Raw genomic sequence first — 17,019 nt, 5'->3', positions numbered from 1 at the left:
ATAAAGTTGTCCAATCTAACAAGACATACAGTCCAATTAGATCAGGCAACTAAATGCTACATACGTGTGTTTTCTTTTTTTATCTGCTGCATGTTTTAAATTCAACAGATATTCAACAGCCAAAAAGCCCCAATCTGAGCCAAAAACAACTCTGTATGCACAGGCTAAACAATGCTGACTGCAAAATAGTTCAAAGGAACTGAGTCGTTCAAATTTGACAAATCTCTGTCTCAAACCGAAATCTGTGGGAGGATCCACAACTGGTGAAGATTGCTGTACAATTGAAACTTCCAAGATAAAAAAAAAATAAAAGAAAAAGTAAAAATTGACTGTTCTTATGTTTAGGCAAAGACTGAAATTAGAGGTCATATGTTAAAGCTTCAAAATAAGTGCCCTAAAAAAGGCTCGAGATGGTTGCTGAGTGGGCAGAATTTGCTTTTAAAAGGATGTTTTGGATCAGAGCACCTGAGGAAATCTGTGCCTCTTTTACACCATCGTCATCTTTGATGATTAGTACTACGTTTTACCAGAAAGGAAGAGTTTCTATATCTATATGAGAATTTACTAGAGAACTGCTTCCTCTAAAATAATATAATATGTACTTTAAGATGGATTTCTTAAGGTCAGACGTCATACAGGAACGTGAGTTATTCCATTTTAACTGTGTATAGATATGCACACTGTTAAAGCACTAATCATTTTAGCCACATTCTTCATATCCAAATATTTTAAAAAGATTGCCCTGCTTTTCAATACTGACACAGAAAAAAAGACTTGTAAGTTATGTGAAATATTTCTATTTATACCAAGTTAAGTAAAACTCTGGTATTGTAAAATAATATTTGCAATATGGTCAATAAGTGAAACGTATGTATGTATATAAATCAGTCCATCCCTACCCTCCTTTGATTGTAATTATGCTTCAAAATATGCAACAGATACATTTTATATCTACATATATAGCACATATTATAAAGTTATGGCACTGTTTACAGTGCTAAACAAACAAACGGACTAAAAATATATATTTATATCCATCTAGACAGATAGACACACGCACACAAAGACACAAACAGGTGAAAAACTAAAAAACTGATTAGATGAGAAATGGACAGCTCTTCTGTCCGGACCTCAGTCCATTCAAAGAAACCAACAAATGATATGCAGTCACTGGGCAGGGCTTGTACCCAGGAGGAGGGATTAGCTTAAATATTGTCCTCTATCCTGTCACCCATTAAATCCGACAGATGATCAGCTAATGTGCAGCTAGCACATGGAAAACAATCGGTCTGCTGAGCCCGTTTACGACCTAATAACCTGCCAGAGAAGCAAAGTCCAAGGAGAGGGGAAATATGCGAGACGTTTTCAGCTAAAGCAGCAACCTGTGCACAGGATGGAGGCTGGGCGGATGGAGGGAGGGTGGGGGACCTGCGGGATGAAGCTATCAGCAGGCTGTTGCTGCACCTCCGAGCTACCGGCGGGCTCTGCAGGATGCGACCTGTGTGGGTACGTAAAGCGGAGCATTGCACAGCAGCCATCCTCCCTCCTTTATGCCACTTACTCGAACATGTCATGAGGCGTTTGTGGTCCAGCTGATGGTCACAAACCCTCGCAGCAGGAATATGGCACCGGTGTTCCTGCTCGGAGTGTGCAGATGAAGCACGGCCGCTATCAGGGTTTTTCTTCTGCCGCGTTTCCTTCAATAAATCCGAATTAATTTCCCACCGGGGCCGACGCCCCTGCACCTCGCCGGTACCGGACACACACCGCTACTCCCTATGCCGACTGCAAGACCCGGTAACGGGCTGCCGTGTCTGCGTCCATCCGTAATCCTTTTGCAACTATAGGGGGAGGGTGGGGGAAGGTGGGGGAAGGAAGAGCAGGAGGAGGAGTAAGGGAGTGAGACAAGGAGGGAGGGAGGAGGCTCCGTGTGTATTTTTTTTTGTAAACCGCTCAACTGATGGCGTCGACAAGGATGAAAAGTCCGACTGAGCCGTTTCTACCTTAATGAAGTGGGCAGGGGCGTTTCCGGGTGGTGGGTGGCGCACGGGGCAAGGACAAGGCATGGGGCCCCACAGGGATCAGCAGTAAATACACAACAAAGCTGGTCAAGTATTACAGAGGATATCAGCGAAAGGGAGAAAAACCAAAGAAACGAACTTCAACTTAACTGGATTTGTCTGAATTAAAATCTTAAAAATAATCAATAAAACTTATTCAGAATAAATGCAGAATATAGTGAAGTACAAGTATAAAGAAACATGCAAATGGACAAGTACGTGAGGATACTTCAAGTAAAGGTGTATTAAAAGTCGTAGTTTGGTAAAGTATTTGCTTAATTCCACTGCGAGCCCTATCAGAGCTCTCATCCAATGGGAGTCTTAAGTTTAACAGCACTCGAGTCCAAAGGCAGTGGTGGGAGGATCGGTGTCATGATATAACCCCCTCTGAGCACTTCTTTACAATGAAAAGGGTGAAAATCATGCTTCATCTCGATGAGGACGAAGTGGTTCCTCACAGTCAGCAGCTCGTTAAGTTTGAACATTTACTAACTCAGGTGAATTATTGACTTCTACAAGCATCCATGATGGATATCCAGGGGTGTGTCGCATGGTCCCCACTAAAATACGACTAGGTTCTACTTCTACTCTACTTTATGTTCGATTCAAATACTGTACTTTATACCCAATTACGTTGCAATTTATTGTTTTGCAGATTTTAAAATATAAATGATTTAACATTTAAGTTAATACACATTTATAAATCAATTTTTAAAAAATCTGTAATAAGGGCTTTGTTCTGCATATAGAACACAGATTAAATATTCTGATTTCAGCTCATATTAGCAAGCTTTGTTAACAAGCGCCATCCATAAAGTGCACGCGTGCGTCACACGAGCAAATATATCTGCAAATTAGTACCAAGTCACAGCCTGCTAAAGCCCTAGGATCTCACTCAGCAAAACAGGCGCGCTGACTTTGTGCAGGTTAATAACTCACCTTGTGTCCAGTTATGAGGAGGGAAACTATCCACAAAGAGAAAAACTGCTTTGCTCTGTAGCAGGCTGTACTGTATTTTCACACATGAATCCATGGGGATGGTCACTTTTGGAGCTAACCTCAAGGTTTGTTTTATGGTTTGTTAGTTATTGGGTCATTACCTATTAATGTGTTCAAGTATAGCATCTTGTAAAGCTACAAACACGACTCCAATGTGGCTAGCTTTGACAGTACAGAGGCCACGTCTGCCTGTAGTGAGTCCACCTGGCCAAAGTCCAGAGCCCACCCAATCCTTTAACCCTCAGGCTCTCTGTCCATCCCTCTGGATTACAGTCCACATCATAATCCACACTGGCCTGAGCTAGGCCCACATTTCCACTATTCTGTCTCCCTGTGTGTAATCTGCTTTTCTGAGGTTCACCCACAGATGGCTCATACTCATGTCAGAGTCTCATGCACCAAGCGGGTAATGTGTAAGGCCAGATGAATGCACTGTAAAAGAGCAGCCAAACAAAGAGCTGCTTACTTTAAACCTCAGAGCCTGTGAGGGTACATGCTGTAACACAAACCAAAGAACACAACTGCAAAAGCTAATTAACAACTCCAGGTTAAAGCAGTGACAGTGCGATTATCAGGGCCAGTAGTCAGCATTGTTCTCCCCATCAGTGATGTTATTTCCTTTGTTTCATGCAGTGAAGGTATAGTAACAGGTAAACATCACAATCATCTCTGCTGAAGTATTAGCACCATGATTGTGCATGACTTCATTTCACTGACATGCATGCAGTATTTCCCCCGCTATACTGCAGCCACATATAGTTATAATGAGGCTACAGCTATGGATAAAAGCCTTTCAGTCAAGCTGCAAGAAGACTGGCATTTTCATACTGCTCTTCTTACTGACTCACAGCACTTTAGACTACAAACCTCATTCACAGAGCACTTAACCTATATACATTAAGCCCTCCATGCAGCTGACATTCAGGGCAAATCTAGAATTATGGATTCAACATGCAGGTCTTTAAATGTCTGTTTCTAAGTAAACAAGAAGCCCAACCCATCAATGCTAGTAGTTAACAACACAGACCAAATAAAACACAGACATGGCTTCTGGGTCTAAAAGATGAAGCCCACTATGCCTCATGGTGGGAAATTAGCATAGAGCAAATAAAAGATTCTGACATGTCATTAAAAAAACATTAAAGAAAACATTTCTAATACATTTGCATGGAAAAATATTAGAACAATGACAGTTATTACTTCATATGACGACACAGTCCGATATATAAATCATCAGCACTGAAGCAGCATTGCTTATGAATGAGTTCTGCTCCCCTTTCCTGTTTAAATAAATACGATGTCAATTACAGAAGCAAAGATTCCTCTTGCTCAAAGACACCACACATGTATTGTTTTATTCCAAATGTCAGTCAGCAGCCTCACTGATTACTACTAATGCTGGTTAAAGTTGACATGAGGTCCTGCCCAGTAAAAGTGAGTAACTCTAAAACAATTCCTAAAAACAGCAACAAATGAATATACGCAGTGTGATCCAGAAGAGCTGCACTCATACGGTGACTAACATGGGTCACGTGTTATTATCAGTTAATACCATACAGCGAGTGATTATGCTCACATTATAGGGCTGAACATCATGTTAGTATATGACTCCTCTCTTAGAACGAGCATGTACGCACTTGTACGAAGAGGAAACAGAGCTGCTGAACTTTAACCTACACCATGAAATGAAACTGATGGAGTGCACTCTTGTACTGATTACTCTACACATAAAACATTGACACAGCAAACCTCAGACTGTGTCCTCTGCAAAACAACACCAGAAGACAAGAACAGCTTTAAAGTGGTGGTCCATCAGACCCGCCCCTCCCTGAGCCTGGTTCTGCCGGAGGGTTCTTCCTGTTAAAAGGGAGTTTTTCCTTCCCACTGTCACCAAAGTGCTTGGTCACAGCGGGTCATATGATTGTTGGGTTTTTTTCTGTTGTAGGGTCCACTTCATAATACAAAGCATCTTTTTGTGTTATTATTAGACATTATATGTATTATTTCATATTTTAAATTTATTTAATTTACATTTATGATTCTATTCTATTATTAAATCTTACATCTCGAACAGCTGAGTCACAGTTTAGTCCAAGAAAACTCTGTTCTCAGTCATGCTGCTGTTTTTCCTCAGTGTCAGTTCACATCATGGTGCTCCATTATCAATCACACGACCTACTTCTCTACACAGACATGTTCACTCAATCTATACATGGACACATGTGACCACCAACATGTGGTGCCGCAGTGCGTGAGCCGCTGATTTGATAATTCGACGTGATATTTGACAACTCACTGCAGACACATCCCAACCTGAATGAACTACAAATCTGTGGGAAACATACAAATGTTGTGACAACTCTGAAACCTGTGCAGCCCCAGTTTCACCAAACATTATTTAAACCAAATGTTTTCTTTTCCATTTAAGCTCCACAGACATTTGCTTTCACCATTAAAAAACCCTCCCTAATCCTCGCTGGCCGGGTCAGCTGTGAACATTAAAAATCATTAATATGCTGCAGAACAATATAAGTAGGTCAATAAAAGGAGGCCTGATGAAGAGGACAAGGGCACAGCTGTTCATGTGCATGCCCTCAGAAGCCCACTGCAGTGATCCACACATCCCTCATCTGATTGGGCTCACATGACATCATCAGACCAGGAACTCGCTCCCATTGGCTGGAGGTGATGTCATCATTCCGAGGAACAGATAAAGAGTGCAGGAACCCCGCCTCTGGTCCTTGTGCCTGACTCAGCTCTGCTTTTCCTTCAGAGGTGGTCTCATTTTCTTTGTTTACAGTTTACATAACCCGGGTTCTGTCCTCACAGTCACACCATCCTCTCAGGTCATCTGGAGCAGTGATGTTGATGTTTAAATACAGGGTACAGTCTTTGCTTTATCACTGCGATCCTGCCATCTGACTGCTTCTAGGTTTTTGTTTTTTAAAATCTGACATCATAGCATACTTGGACTCAATCAGGATTTTAACAGGTAATCTGCAAAAACAAATGACTGGTATGGTATGTGGGAGAAAAGAAAAGCTAAGATAAAAACACTCCCATGTTAATAAAGTTGTGTTGTAATGAGTTTTTAGTCAAAACGGGAGGATTTCTTAGACATGTGTCGCATAAAAGCTTTTCAGCTATAAATAAATACATATAATTAGAAATTGGGAGGAAAATAAATAGAGAATTATGTAGATTCTGTCACGAGGTACAGGAATCATATCTCCAGTTATTTTGGCATCATAAGGCTATAGTGTTGCTTGTCTATAAAGGTGAAAAGTACATTTCCTCTCATAATTTATCATTTTAAAGTTGTCCTGTAACTAAATTACAAATACATCCTTAATCAATCACACTGCCCAAACAAGCTCATCCCTTTATAAACGGTTTAAATTTTACTTTAACCTGGAGTAACCAGATCTGACCCTTTCTGCTCCTCTGGGAGATTCCAGGAAGAAGAGGCTGTGAACTTTAACCCCCACCCGCATAATTCTGTTCAAACTCTGAACAATCATTTATAGCATTTTCTTAGAGCCATTGCCACAGCACTGATTATGGTTTTTACGCAGAGAAGAGGAAAAACAACCAGTGGGAAACTCCGCGGGAACAGAGGCACAGCACAGCAGCCACATGCAGAGAGCAGTGGTGGACTAATGAGCTTCTGCGTGGAATCAAACTACTAAACATGTTAAAACATAAAGCACAATCACACCCAGGACACAGCTTTCATTAGGTGGGGTTCAGACGCTGTTACACACAAAATCCTTTGTAATGCAGTAAAGGTAAAAACAATAAAAAAAAACAACCCTGCAGTTATGAAATGTTTATTTGCCTGGAGACACAAAATTGTTATTTTCTTATAGAATAAAAAAGGAAACTTCATTTACTTTCAGCTTAAATACAAACTTTCCTTGAGCTTTTTTTTTTTTTAATAAATTGTAGAAAGGTGAGATGACAACTCTTTAATCAAAATATATTTAAAGCTATGATTGAACATTTAAATACAGAATCATGAAACAGGAGCTTGTCTAAGTAATATCAAGCTTTGCAGAAGCACACCGGACCCGACTTGCTTCAGTCGAATGTGCTGCAGCTGGTTTCTGACAGGTTAGAGATTCAAGATTCAAAGTGTTTATTGTCATGCGTCACAAGAGAAAAAGGCATTTCTCTGTGCAATGAAATTCTTGTGCTGTCCACCCACAGATGCCGATTAATATATAGAATAAAACATATAAATACAAATAGTACAAATAAACTAGAAAGCGAAAATTTCTGAAGAAATTTTAAGTGTGCCTATGCCGCTGCCAATGAGTGTAGTTTGCCATTCAAACGGCTACAGAGAGCAAAACTCAGCAGAGCAGCCATTCTCCACCATGAACTATGATAAAACCCAAACACCGCTCGCGCCTCACAGATGACAGCTTACGGTTTTGTGTAAAGATGAGGTGACTTCGTACAGCCCCGATTTGTAGACGCTGTGCGCAGAGGTTCATAAGCAGACCCGACAATGTTTGCATGAACACGCTGTGAAGCATTACGTTATGGACCACTTTTCACACATAGTTGCTGTACCCAAACAGCTGGCTGTAGCTTTTCCTCTCACAGCCCGACACATACAAAAAAAACAAAAAGCAGAGAGAGCACAGACTTTACACCTGAGAGGCGTGATTGCAGATGCCGCTGAGGTGGGTCCACCTCCCCTGCAGCGGCACTGCAGACCACGCCCTGCCACACACATCAAACACGTAAAATAAATATTTATGCACTTTTCATTCACTTTTTGTTTTTTGTTATTTTTACACAGTGTTCTGAATGATTAACAATGGTCTACAGCCAATCTTGTGTATTATTATACAAACTTTGGTTGTAAGATTCAGATAACTATTTAATAAAAGCTAAATATTTTATATGAGAGTAAGAAAGAAAAGTATATCTTTGTCTCATACTCTCATCAGACAATACATGAACCTCTCAATAAACAAAATATATGCTCGGCTTAAATGACAAACCGCTATTTTACACAGTGGAACACTTATTTTTAAACAAAACCAATGCAGTTCGCCACTGACAGTGCTTACCTTTGCACATCACAGTAAACACTGAACCAAGATGGCGCCCACGCGAACGAGAAATCTGAACTACGGTGTCCTGCAGAGGACAAATGGTCAAAATTGCTAAAATTTACAACATATATGCAGCTCAACAGCGACACCTTGTGACTTATTCCAGTCACTACCTTACATATACATAACGTCTTACCTGACATTCAGTTCACCGGAAGTTCACCGGAAGTTCACGAAAGACTAGGGGTGACACGACAGCGTGAGCGGGCCTGGGTGTCAGCCAGCCCAGCCTGGGTGGCAGCCAAGCCGCGCTAGCCAGCTAGCCGGCTAGCTGCCATGCGGCGGTGAAACGAGAGCGTGAGCCGGCCTGGGTATCAGTCAGCCCGGCCTAGGTGTCAGCCAAGCCGCCCTAGCCAGCTAGCTGCCATGCGGCGCTAGCAGTAACATCGTGAGAGATATGGGACTTCTTGATAAAATATGGGACTTCTTGATAAAACGAGCAGATATTTGAAGTTTACACCCCTACATTCTCGCCTGAAAATAGGGGAGGCTGTCATAAAGTTCAAAATCAGTAACTTAGCGCGCACAGCTGTATAGAAACTCCGTCGTGCTAGCTAGCACGCAGTACAGTTATTGTAACTGTCAGCACAACGAAAATAAACTACACCTAAACTCGGTTTATATCTGACCCAAATAGAGTGCAGTTAATAACGTCTTACCTGAAATTCAGTTCACCAGCCGCCTGCTTCTCCTGCATTGGGTTTCCCTTATCCACGATTGAGCTCCGCGTTAGCCACCACCGGTCGATCGGTGTTTCTTTCCCCCGCATACGAGGGGAAGAGACATATACCGGTGGCTAACGCGGAGCTAGCTAGCCACCGGTATATGAACAACTCAGTTATTTTTTCCACATCGACCAGCATCATCGGCCCATATAAACGAAAAATAAGTCCAGCTAAGACAAAGACTGTTTGCGGAGCGATCAGGGGTGAAAGGAGTTAGAGACGCCTCACTGAAAGCCAAGCCTGGGTGCTTTTGAGCGAAGCGGCGCTAGCTAGCCGAGCTAGCTAGCCGGCTAGCCGGCCGGCCGAACTAGCTAGCCGGCTAGCAGCAACATCGTGAGAAATCTGTTGCTAATATGGGATGTTTTGACAAAACGAGCAGATATTTGACGTTTACACACCTACATTCTCACCTGAAAACCGGTCGATCGGCAGCCGCCTCACATGTTTCTTTCCCCACATATGAGGGGAAAGAGACACATACCGGTGGCTAGCTAGCTCCGCGTTAGCCACCACCAAACAACTCAGTTAGTTTTTCCTCATCGACCAGCATCATCGGCCCATATAAACAAAAATAAGTCCAGCTAAGACAAAGACTGTTTGCGGAGCTATCGGGGATGAAAGGAGTTAGAGACGCCTCACTGAAAGCCAAGCCTGGGTGCTTTTGAGTGAAGCTGCGCTAGCCGGCTAGCTAGCCGCGCTAGCTAGCCAACATCGTGAAAAATCTGTTGCCAATATGGGATGTTTTGACAAAACGAGCAGATATTTGACGTTTACACACCTACATTCTCACCTGAAAATATCTTAAAAGTTTACTTTGTGACCTAGAAACACAAATAAGAGAATATATTAAACCAAGTGGCAGCCGCCATTGTTTGACTGGTAGAGGCGTGCTTTGAATTGTGGGATATGCAGTTTTCCACCAAGCATACACCCTTGCCGTTACCGTAACTATTCAATGCTTCGTGCAACCTTAAGAATTCCAATGGTTCCTGAAAGCACCGACGCTGTGCGCGCCGTTCATATTGTTGTCATTATGGTAATCCAAATACGGGGACATACCACTAGAGTGAGCCAACACACCACAAATTAAGTGAGTGAGCAAACACACCACAAAGTAAGTAAAGTTTCACTTTCGTTCGTTCCCATTCATTTGAATGGGCAAAAACTTGCATTAAAATATTCATATTTAAAAACTATAGAAGTAATAAACACCAAAAGTCATAGCACACCATTCCTGATCCAGCCGCACAAAATGATATAACATATATGAAGCTTGTGTCAAAACTGTGGGATGAGTTACGCGCGGAAATTTCAGGCTGAAAAAGGAAAATAATAATAATAATAATAATAAGAATAATAAATCCGAGCAATAGTAATAAGTGTGCCTTTTGGCATAGGCACACTTAATACCTCCAGACAGAATAAGTTGCCTTTAGATATGGCACACTTACTAATGTGTAAAAAAGCAGAATATGATGATTAATAATTACGATGTGCAAAACAACTATGAAAATGCTGGTTATATATATAGATGACTATGTGCAATATATATATATTTTATTACCGTTCAAAAAAATAGTTATAAAGAGTTAATGCACAGATGTTGAAATGAGCTGCACAGCTGCACGCAGAGACTGACTCCAAACCCTGACGAAACAGTTTCACTGACACAAAATGTAATGCCACCATCACAAGATAACGCATCCTCAGGTTTACTTGTGAACATAATCTCTTCATCTCTTCAGAGGAAAAAGTGCTGCTTAGATAAGTACAGGGTGGGCCATTTATATGGATACAGCGTAATAACATGGGAATGGTTGGTGATATTAAAGTCCTGTTTGTGGCACATTATATCACATATACTAATGTGCCACAAACAGGACTTTAATATCACCAACCATTCCCATGTTATTACGCTGTATCCATATAAATGGCCCACCCTGTAGATTATTTTTATGTCGCCCGTTTAACCACAAAACTTTTCAACACCATAAGACACATCTAGGTGAAAAGTTACTATATGTACACAGCTGGATACAGAGGCAGTAACGGCAATTTTACCAATCTAAGCACATCGCTGAGGATCTGTGAGAGCATTAGAGAACAGCAGTAACAGCAGCTACAGGTATCACATAAAACACCACAAACCACATACAGACTCATCTACAGGAGTTATTCTGACTTTTGAACGTGCAGCACAGCCGTGTGCGTGCGCAGGCTTTACGCGTTGTCTCCTTTCTGTGCTGCTGGATCTACTCACTGAACTTGCTACTTTTCCTGTGATACATGGCGCCCTGTTTGTGTGGAACGATGAGATAAGCTAAAACTGGAATATAATTTTTTTTTCCTAAGTGTTACTGGATGTTGATTTAGAAATGAACGTTGTGTTTCCTCTATGTTCTTTTATGTAAATCAAACGATATCAAATTGTGTGCATATCGCTAAAATGCAGGGGGGTTAGGGGGGCACAGATACAGGTAAGCAGGACTTTTCCTGGGCATTTTTTAAAAACATAAAGTGGCGTGGAAAACACCCTGGATAACAAACATGTCTCCTGGATGCTGAAACAGGCTAAACAAAAAATGATTTTTTTCTCTTTAGCAAATTAAACTTAATCTAAACCAAGAAGTTTATATTTATATTGCATTTATATCCCCACTGTGGGAGATAGGTTAATCGATTAATTCAAATTGCCCATAGGTGTGAATGCGGGAGTGAATGTGAGCAAGGATGGTTGTCTGTCCCTGTGTGTTGGCCCTGCGACAGACTGGTGACCTGTCCAGGGTGTACCCCGCCTCTCGCCCTATGACAGCTGGGATTGGTTCCAGCGCCCCCCACGACGCTGAAAAGGATAAACGGAACCGAATGGATGGATTACATTTATATTACATTTTTCCTTCACTTTAGTTCTTTATTTATCTTTTGGCCTTCCCCCAAAGGAGAATAAGCTTTACGAGAAGGCCCACACCTATTTTTACATATAAAGGAAAAACCCTGGATATACAGCTCAGTTCTTCTCTTTTTCCACCTCCTTAACTGTACGAACTTTGGCTATATGTCATACAAATAAAAAAAAGAAAGAAAAACTTTTCATCCTGTCCTCACTAGCTTTAGGTAATTACCTTCACCCTAATCCAAAATAGCTGCTCTCGTGTAGTTTCAGAGAGAAAAATATGACTGAGAGCGTCATGTGCTTTTTATCTCTCACCAAATGTGCACAGATGAGAGGCTGCACAGCTCGTGTGAGTCACCGCCGTCTCAGCGGGCCTGAATGCAAATCGGCTGATGTTTTTACACAGCTGTAAGCACAGAATACCCAGGAGGCTGCTGAACACGGTGCGGACGCTCTGTTCTGACCTCCTGAACTTTATGTGCTGCGAGATAAGAAAGAACCTTCACTTGAATCACTGAAGGTAAAAAGAAAAGCTTGAGCTTGGCCTGTGCCATGAGGAGCAGATAAACTGTAGATAAAAACAAATAAATCACTGACTGAATCCAGCACACTAACCTGCAGCGGTCTCCGTCAGAGTCCCTGCCGAGCAGGCTCCTGAGGGACCAACGAGAGCGGCGGCTGGGTGACGGACTACGAGACCAGGAGCGAGACGGCGGTATGAGGAGGTCATGTGATGGACTGTCCCGACCTTGCTTCGCTGTCCCCATCTCAGTAACCAAAGAGGGCGAGGGACTCCGATGTTGAACAGCTCCCCTCTCTGTGGACGACTCTATCACGATTTGTGGAGTTTTGCCCCATTGCGGCTTATAAGCACAGCCTTGCTCTTCCTGTTTCCGCCTTTTGGTTCTTGTCCTACTACGGTGGGAGCCACGGGGTCGGTCGGAGCGCAGGGGTCTGGGACTAGGCGAACAAGACCAGGACTCTGTGTCCGAGGACGGCGGGAGGACGGTCAGCATTGGGACGGGGATGGGCTGAGCCAGAGTCATGCCCTCTGGTCTTGCAGGAGGGGACATCGTCATCTTTTGAGCTTTTCAGTCAAGGCCATCAAGAAGGACGAGCATTTAAAACCGACCACGTGTCGGCCACAGACAGCAACTTATTGATTACGCACCATGTTTCCTGTGAATTTAACAGATTTTCTTCTGAAGGTGCTGGTCAACTTCTCCTGAAGTGGTAAAAAAGGCAAAACAGCTCTCAAGTGAACAGGTTTGAGGGTTTCTTGCAGAGAAAACATACGCAGCAGAAAACTTGTTGGCAGTCTCAGTTTCAGTTCTTCAACCAATCCACTTCCCGCTGTCCAGTCTGTACATATATGCTGGCAACGAGAGGCTAAAACGCTCTGCGATCCTCCCACTTCTGTGTTCAGCTTAGAAGTCTCACTCTTTTGAGTTTAGGCAGACTTTCCTGAGACAGGGAGCCTCAGAGAAAAACATAGCACTGTCTGGAAGGAGCCACCTGAGGAGCAACAAGAGCAGAAACCTGGCGTTCAAAACGCTGGCCTGCCTGGACCTGACCACAGCTATCATAAATCTGCTTCCTCACACACAAGTTGTTAAAGTGATGGTTTAACTGATTACAGACATTTCTGTCAGACGGCAATGATTATCAGAAGACTGATCAATAGAATTCATCTGTAATGAGCTAATTTATGTTTGACTATATTTGGATCATTTAAAGAAATTCTCCCTTCAAGAAACTCTGAAATAGCCAAAACTGGGTGAATGTTGGGGCTTTCAGATAACAGCCACTAATTAAAGCCTCAAGAGACCAATTTTTAAAACGCAGCTGCTCCAGAACAGATACGCAACCTTTATGATCAAACAAGCCAAATAGTGGTAAATTAGCCGATAAACATTACTGATCGGTGTAAATGTTGTTTTATTTGTGAATTAACAAGAGATCCAAAAACCCCGAAAGAGCCTCTGTTGATTCAAAAGGGTTGATTTCAAGCGCAGTTTTATTTGCTTTAGGTTTGAAACATTAAGAGATGCTGGAGTTTTATATCCTGCAGCCATAACTGTTCAATGGATCCTGTGGAAACATAAAATAAATAGCTAATAAGAGCTACCACCTATATACCTCAAAGACGCCTCAACTCATAGTAAACTTTCAGTTTTCTAAGATAGCTTGTAAATTGAGAAAAAAAAAGATTTTTTTCTGATTATGAATTTTTTTGTCAGAAAAGTTATACACCAGGGAACATTTTCAACTAGCTTTTATTCGATATGGTTCAATTGACTTAAACCTCAAGCTGAATTATGTTTACCAAATGGGCAGAAATAACAGCAACAACCCCACACTTCTTTTCAGTATGAGACACAAACACAAACTTTGGAAAATCTGTGGCTGGTATCAAGGCCCAGCTGGCACTGCCAAGGCCAACACTATCCGAAAACAGAGTGCAGACGGGTCCTCCAACAGAGAATCACTTTGTAATTGCTTGTGCATCATTTTTTGTTAAAGTTTCTTGTGTTTACAAACTGAAACGACATTGTGCAAAACCCAGAATGTGTGTTAGTTTCAGTCTTTGGTTAAATTTGTTATCACAGCCCACCTGGTGAGGCTTTGGTGCAGATGTTTATAGAGATTTTGGAGGTCAACACTCCTGCCTTCAAAACTGCTGTGTGTTTATATGTTTTTGTAATAACTATTGTGAACTTCTTAAAATCATGATCCTCATAAATACTCTCTGCATTAGAGCAAAAACACTAAAGCTACACTGACACCAATGAAACATAATCATAACATTTTCAAACAGTGAAACGAGGAAATCCACTCTGCAAACTGATTAAAATAATATTAGCAAACGCGAAGCTACGATAACTCTGATAACTCCGATAACTCCGTGTGTTACGATAACCTGTGTGTGTGTGTGTCCATTGTTTGCCTTCAAAGCGTGAACTTCCAAGGCTAGGGCCCCGGCACGTCTGACAGTATTTGATGTGATCTGTTTGAACAAGAACAATCTTGGCACAGACGTGTTTGCCCAGAGTAATCCAGCCACCGTGATCCCCGTGCACACACGAGCGAGCCTTATCTGTCCCCGCCGTGAAACGAAGCTCCTCCGACTGCACCAACAAACACACCGACTACAGTCGAGTCAGACGCACTAGCTCTGCGGTTTAAACTGTGCAAAAGTCTGCTGCTCGGTTCGTCGCGGTGCAGAAAATAACCACTTGAAAGATTTCCGACCTCCTGCCACCCGTTAAACAGCCGCAGCGCAAAGAAAGACCACCGAGGCGCAAAGAAGAACCAAGAACAACAAACTTTTAGAGCCTTAAAAGTCCGTAGAAGTCCTACCTCCCATTGGACGAGTTTCCTCCGTTTCTGTTATCCTGTTCGGCCTCGAAAACCAGCCGGGCCACGGTGCGGGACGTGATGTTAAAATCCACTTTCTCACAGGAACACATCAACATGCTTCGGATGCACAGAGAGGCATCAGCCGGCCGGCTCCAGCTAACTGTTAGCCCCTTTAGCCAGCTAACCTTAAACACAGACCCGAGCTCTGAAGGCCACGACAATGATGCCGCTCAGACTTTATTCGCAGCACAGAAAGTTCCACTTACACCTCCTCCATTTCACTTTTTTTAAAAACACACCCTCCCTCACCCTGTTCTTAAAATGAATTCAAAGATAAAGACCAAAGTTAGCTCAGCACTGGAACCAAACTAACTCGCTATTGAAGTAACAGACAAAGCGTTTTTTGTCGAAAAGTGAAAAGGACGAGACCAGGGCGACCAGCTTAGTGCGCGGGGGGGAGCTGTGCTAAACCTCATCAATAAAACACAATACCTGCTGTCTTTTTCATAAATAAACACACAAAACACACACAAAAATGTTTAAGTCTATATGTTATGATTAAATGAAGTTTTCGATGTATGTGCACATACACACACATCTAACAGCCAAACGAAACGAACCCCCCACGGACAAACTTTGTGGTACGATCCGAGGAAAATAACTGTCCTGACGATGTGTGGCGAGAAGAAGAGTGTTTACATCAAACAAACGAAACCTGCTGAGAACTGGTTTTCAGTTTAGCTTCCATCAGCTTTAACCTTCGCATTATTCACTTCTGTCACCTCCAGCTGGGTCTCTATGACGCGGAGGCTCTTTTACTTCCAGGACAAGAAAAAAAAAAATAAAGTAAAAATAAATTCGGTGATGTCACAACAGCAGAGGTTCTGGGCAGCAGGTATCTGACCCGGTGGGAAATCCAAAGATTTGGCTTAATTTCAGAGTTTGTTTGAAGGGAGCAAATCTTAACCACCGCTGATGCAAAGGAGCATAGCGACCTCTTGTGTTTAAAGAGGCCTACTGCAACAAATAGTAACCCCACGCGCTGGAAATACTGCGTGTCCGTGGGTCCCAATTAAGTGAATAACAGTCCTTTAAGAAATAAGAGTGTGATTGACATCTCACCTGCTTCCGCTTGCAGAAGCATCATTTGTAGGAAGGATGCAGTCTTTGGGCGGTAGGTATACCAGGTCACCTGGTCTGCAGTGGAGAATAAAAGCAAACCCAAATAATGCAAATGCATAACTGTAGACGAGGTTTTGTTTGAAATTCATTTAATATATTAAAATGCCATTTTAAAGGAACGGCATAGCAGTTTCACGCTTTACAGTTACAGAATTAAAAAATACAGGTTTTATCTAATCTTAATAAAGGCCAAGAAGCCACATTATAAAGTAAGTGGTGGCATACGTACACCTCACGCAGGACATTATTTATGTAACAGAAAAACCAAAATTCAGTGAGCATCTCGGGTATTCTGTATCATTTTCGAAAGAAATAATTACTTTCCATTTTCCCGTGTAATATTATCACTACTGAGACAGGATTTATCAGTCTGTGCTCATATTGTTTAAACATTTAAACAAAGTAACAGTTTAAGTGTGGATTCATTCATATTTTTCATGCTCATAATCTTTATTTTGACTGTAATGTCTTAATGAGAATTGGTGTAATTAAGATCTGCAAATATGAACTAAACCTTTCACCAGAAGGGGCAGCATTTTGAAACGTTTTCAGAAGCAACATGTTCTCATCCTAAAACATAACATATCAACGCTATGTGACAAATCATCGGGATAGTACGCTTTTGGAGGTATGAGAGTGAATCTAGACATGTACATTTATTTTACATTCTG

At 42.0% G+C, this 17,019-nt stretch overlaps 1 protein-coding gene across 2 annotated transcripts in view; it reads right to left on the bottom strand.

Annotated features, from left to right (window-relative positions):
• The window catches only part of gramd1a (GRAM domain containing 1A), a 53,247-nt gene that overhangs the window by 31,092 nt on the left and 5,136 nt on the right, over positions 1–17,019 (bottom strand). For both annotated transcript variants that reach the window (XM_040031174.1, XM_040031175.1), the window contains exons 3-4: positions 16,289–16,363; positions 12,422–13,321 (exon numbers count right to left, since the gene is read on the bottom strand). In XM_040031174.1, coding sequence (XP_039887108.1) covers positions 12,422–12,885 — 464 coding nt within the window. In that variant the 5' untranslated portion in view covers positions 12,886–13,321; positions 16,289–16,363. The remainder of the gene's footprint in view (positions 1–12,421; positions 13,322–16,288; positions 16,364–17,019) is intronic.

The sequence above is a fragment of the Simochromis diagramma genome, unplaced genomic scaffold (genome assembly GCF_900408965.1).
Source record: "Simochromis diagramma unplaced genomic scaffold, fSimDia1.1 OVJJ01000361.1, whole genome shotgun sequence".
Classification (NCBI taxonomy): Eukaryota; Metazoa; Chordata; class Actinopteri; order Cichliformes; family Cichlidae; genus Simochromis; species Simochromis diagramma.
The sequence above is the reverse complement of the archived record's forward strand: the minus strand, read 5'-3'. Positions and strand labels throughout refer to the sequence as shown.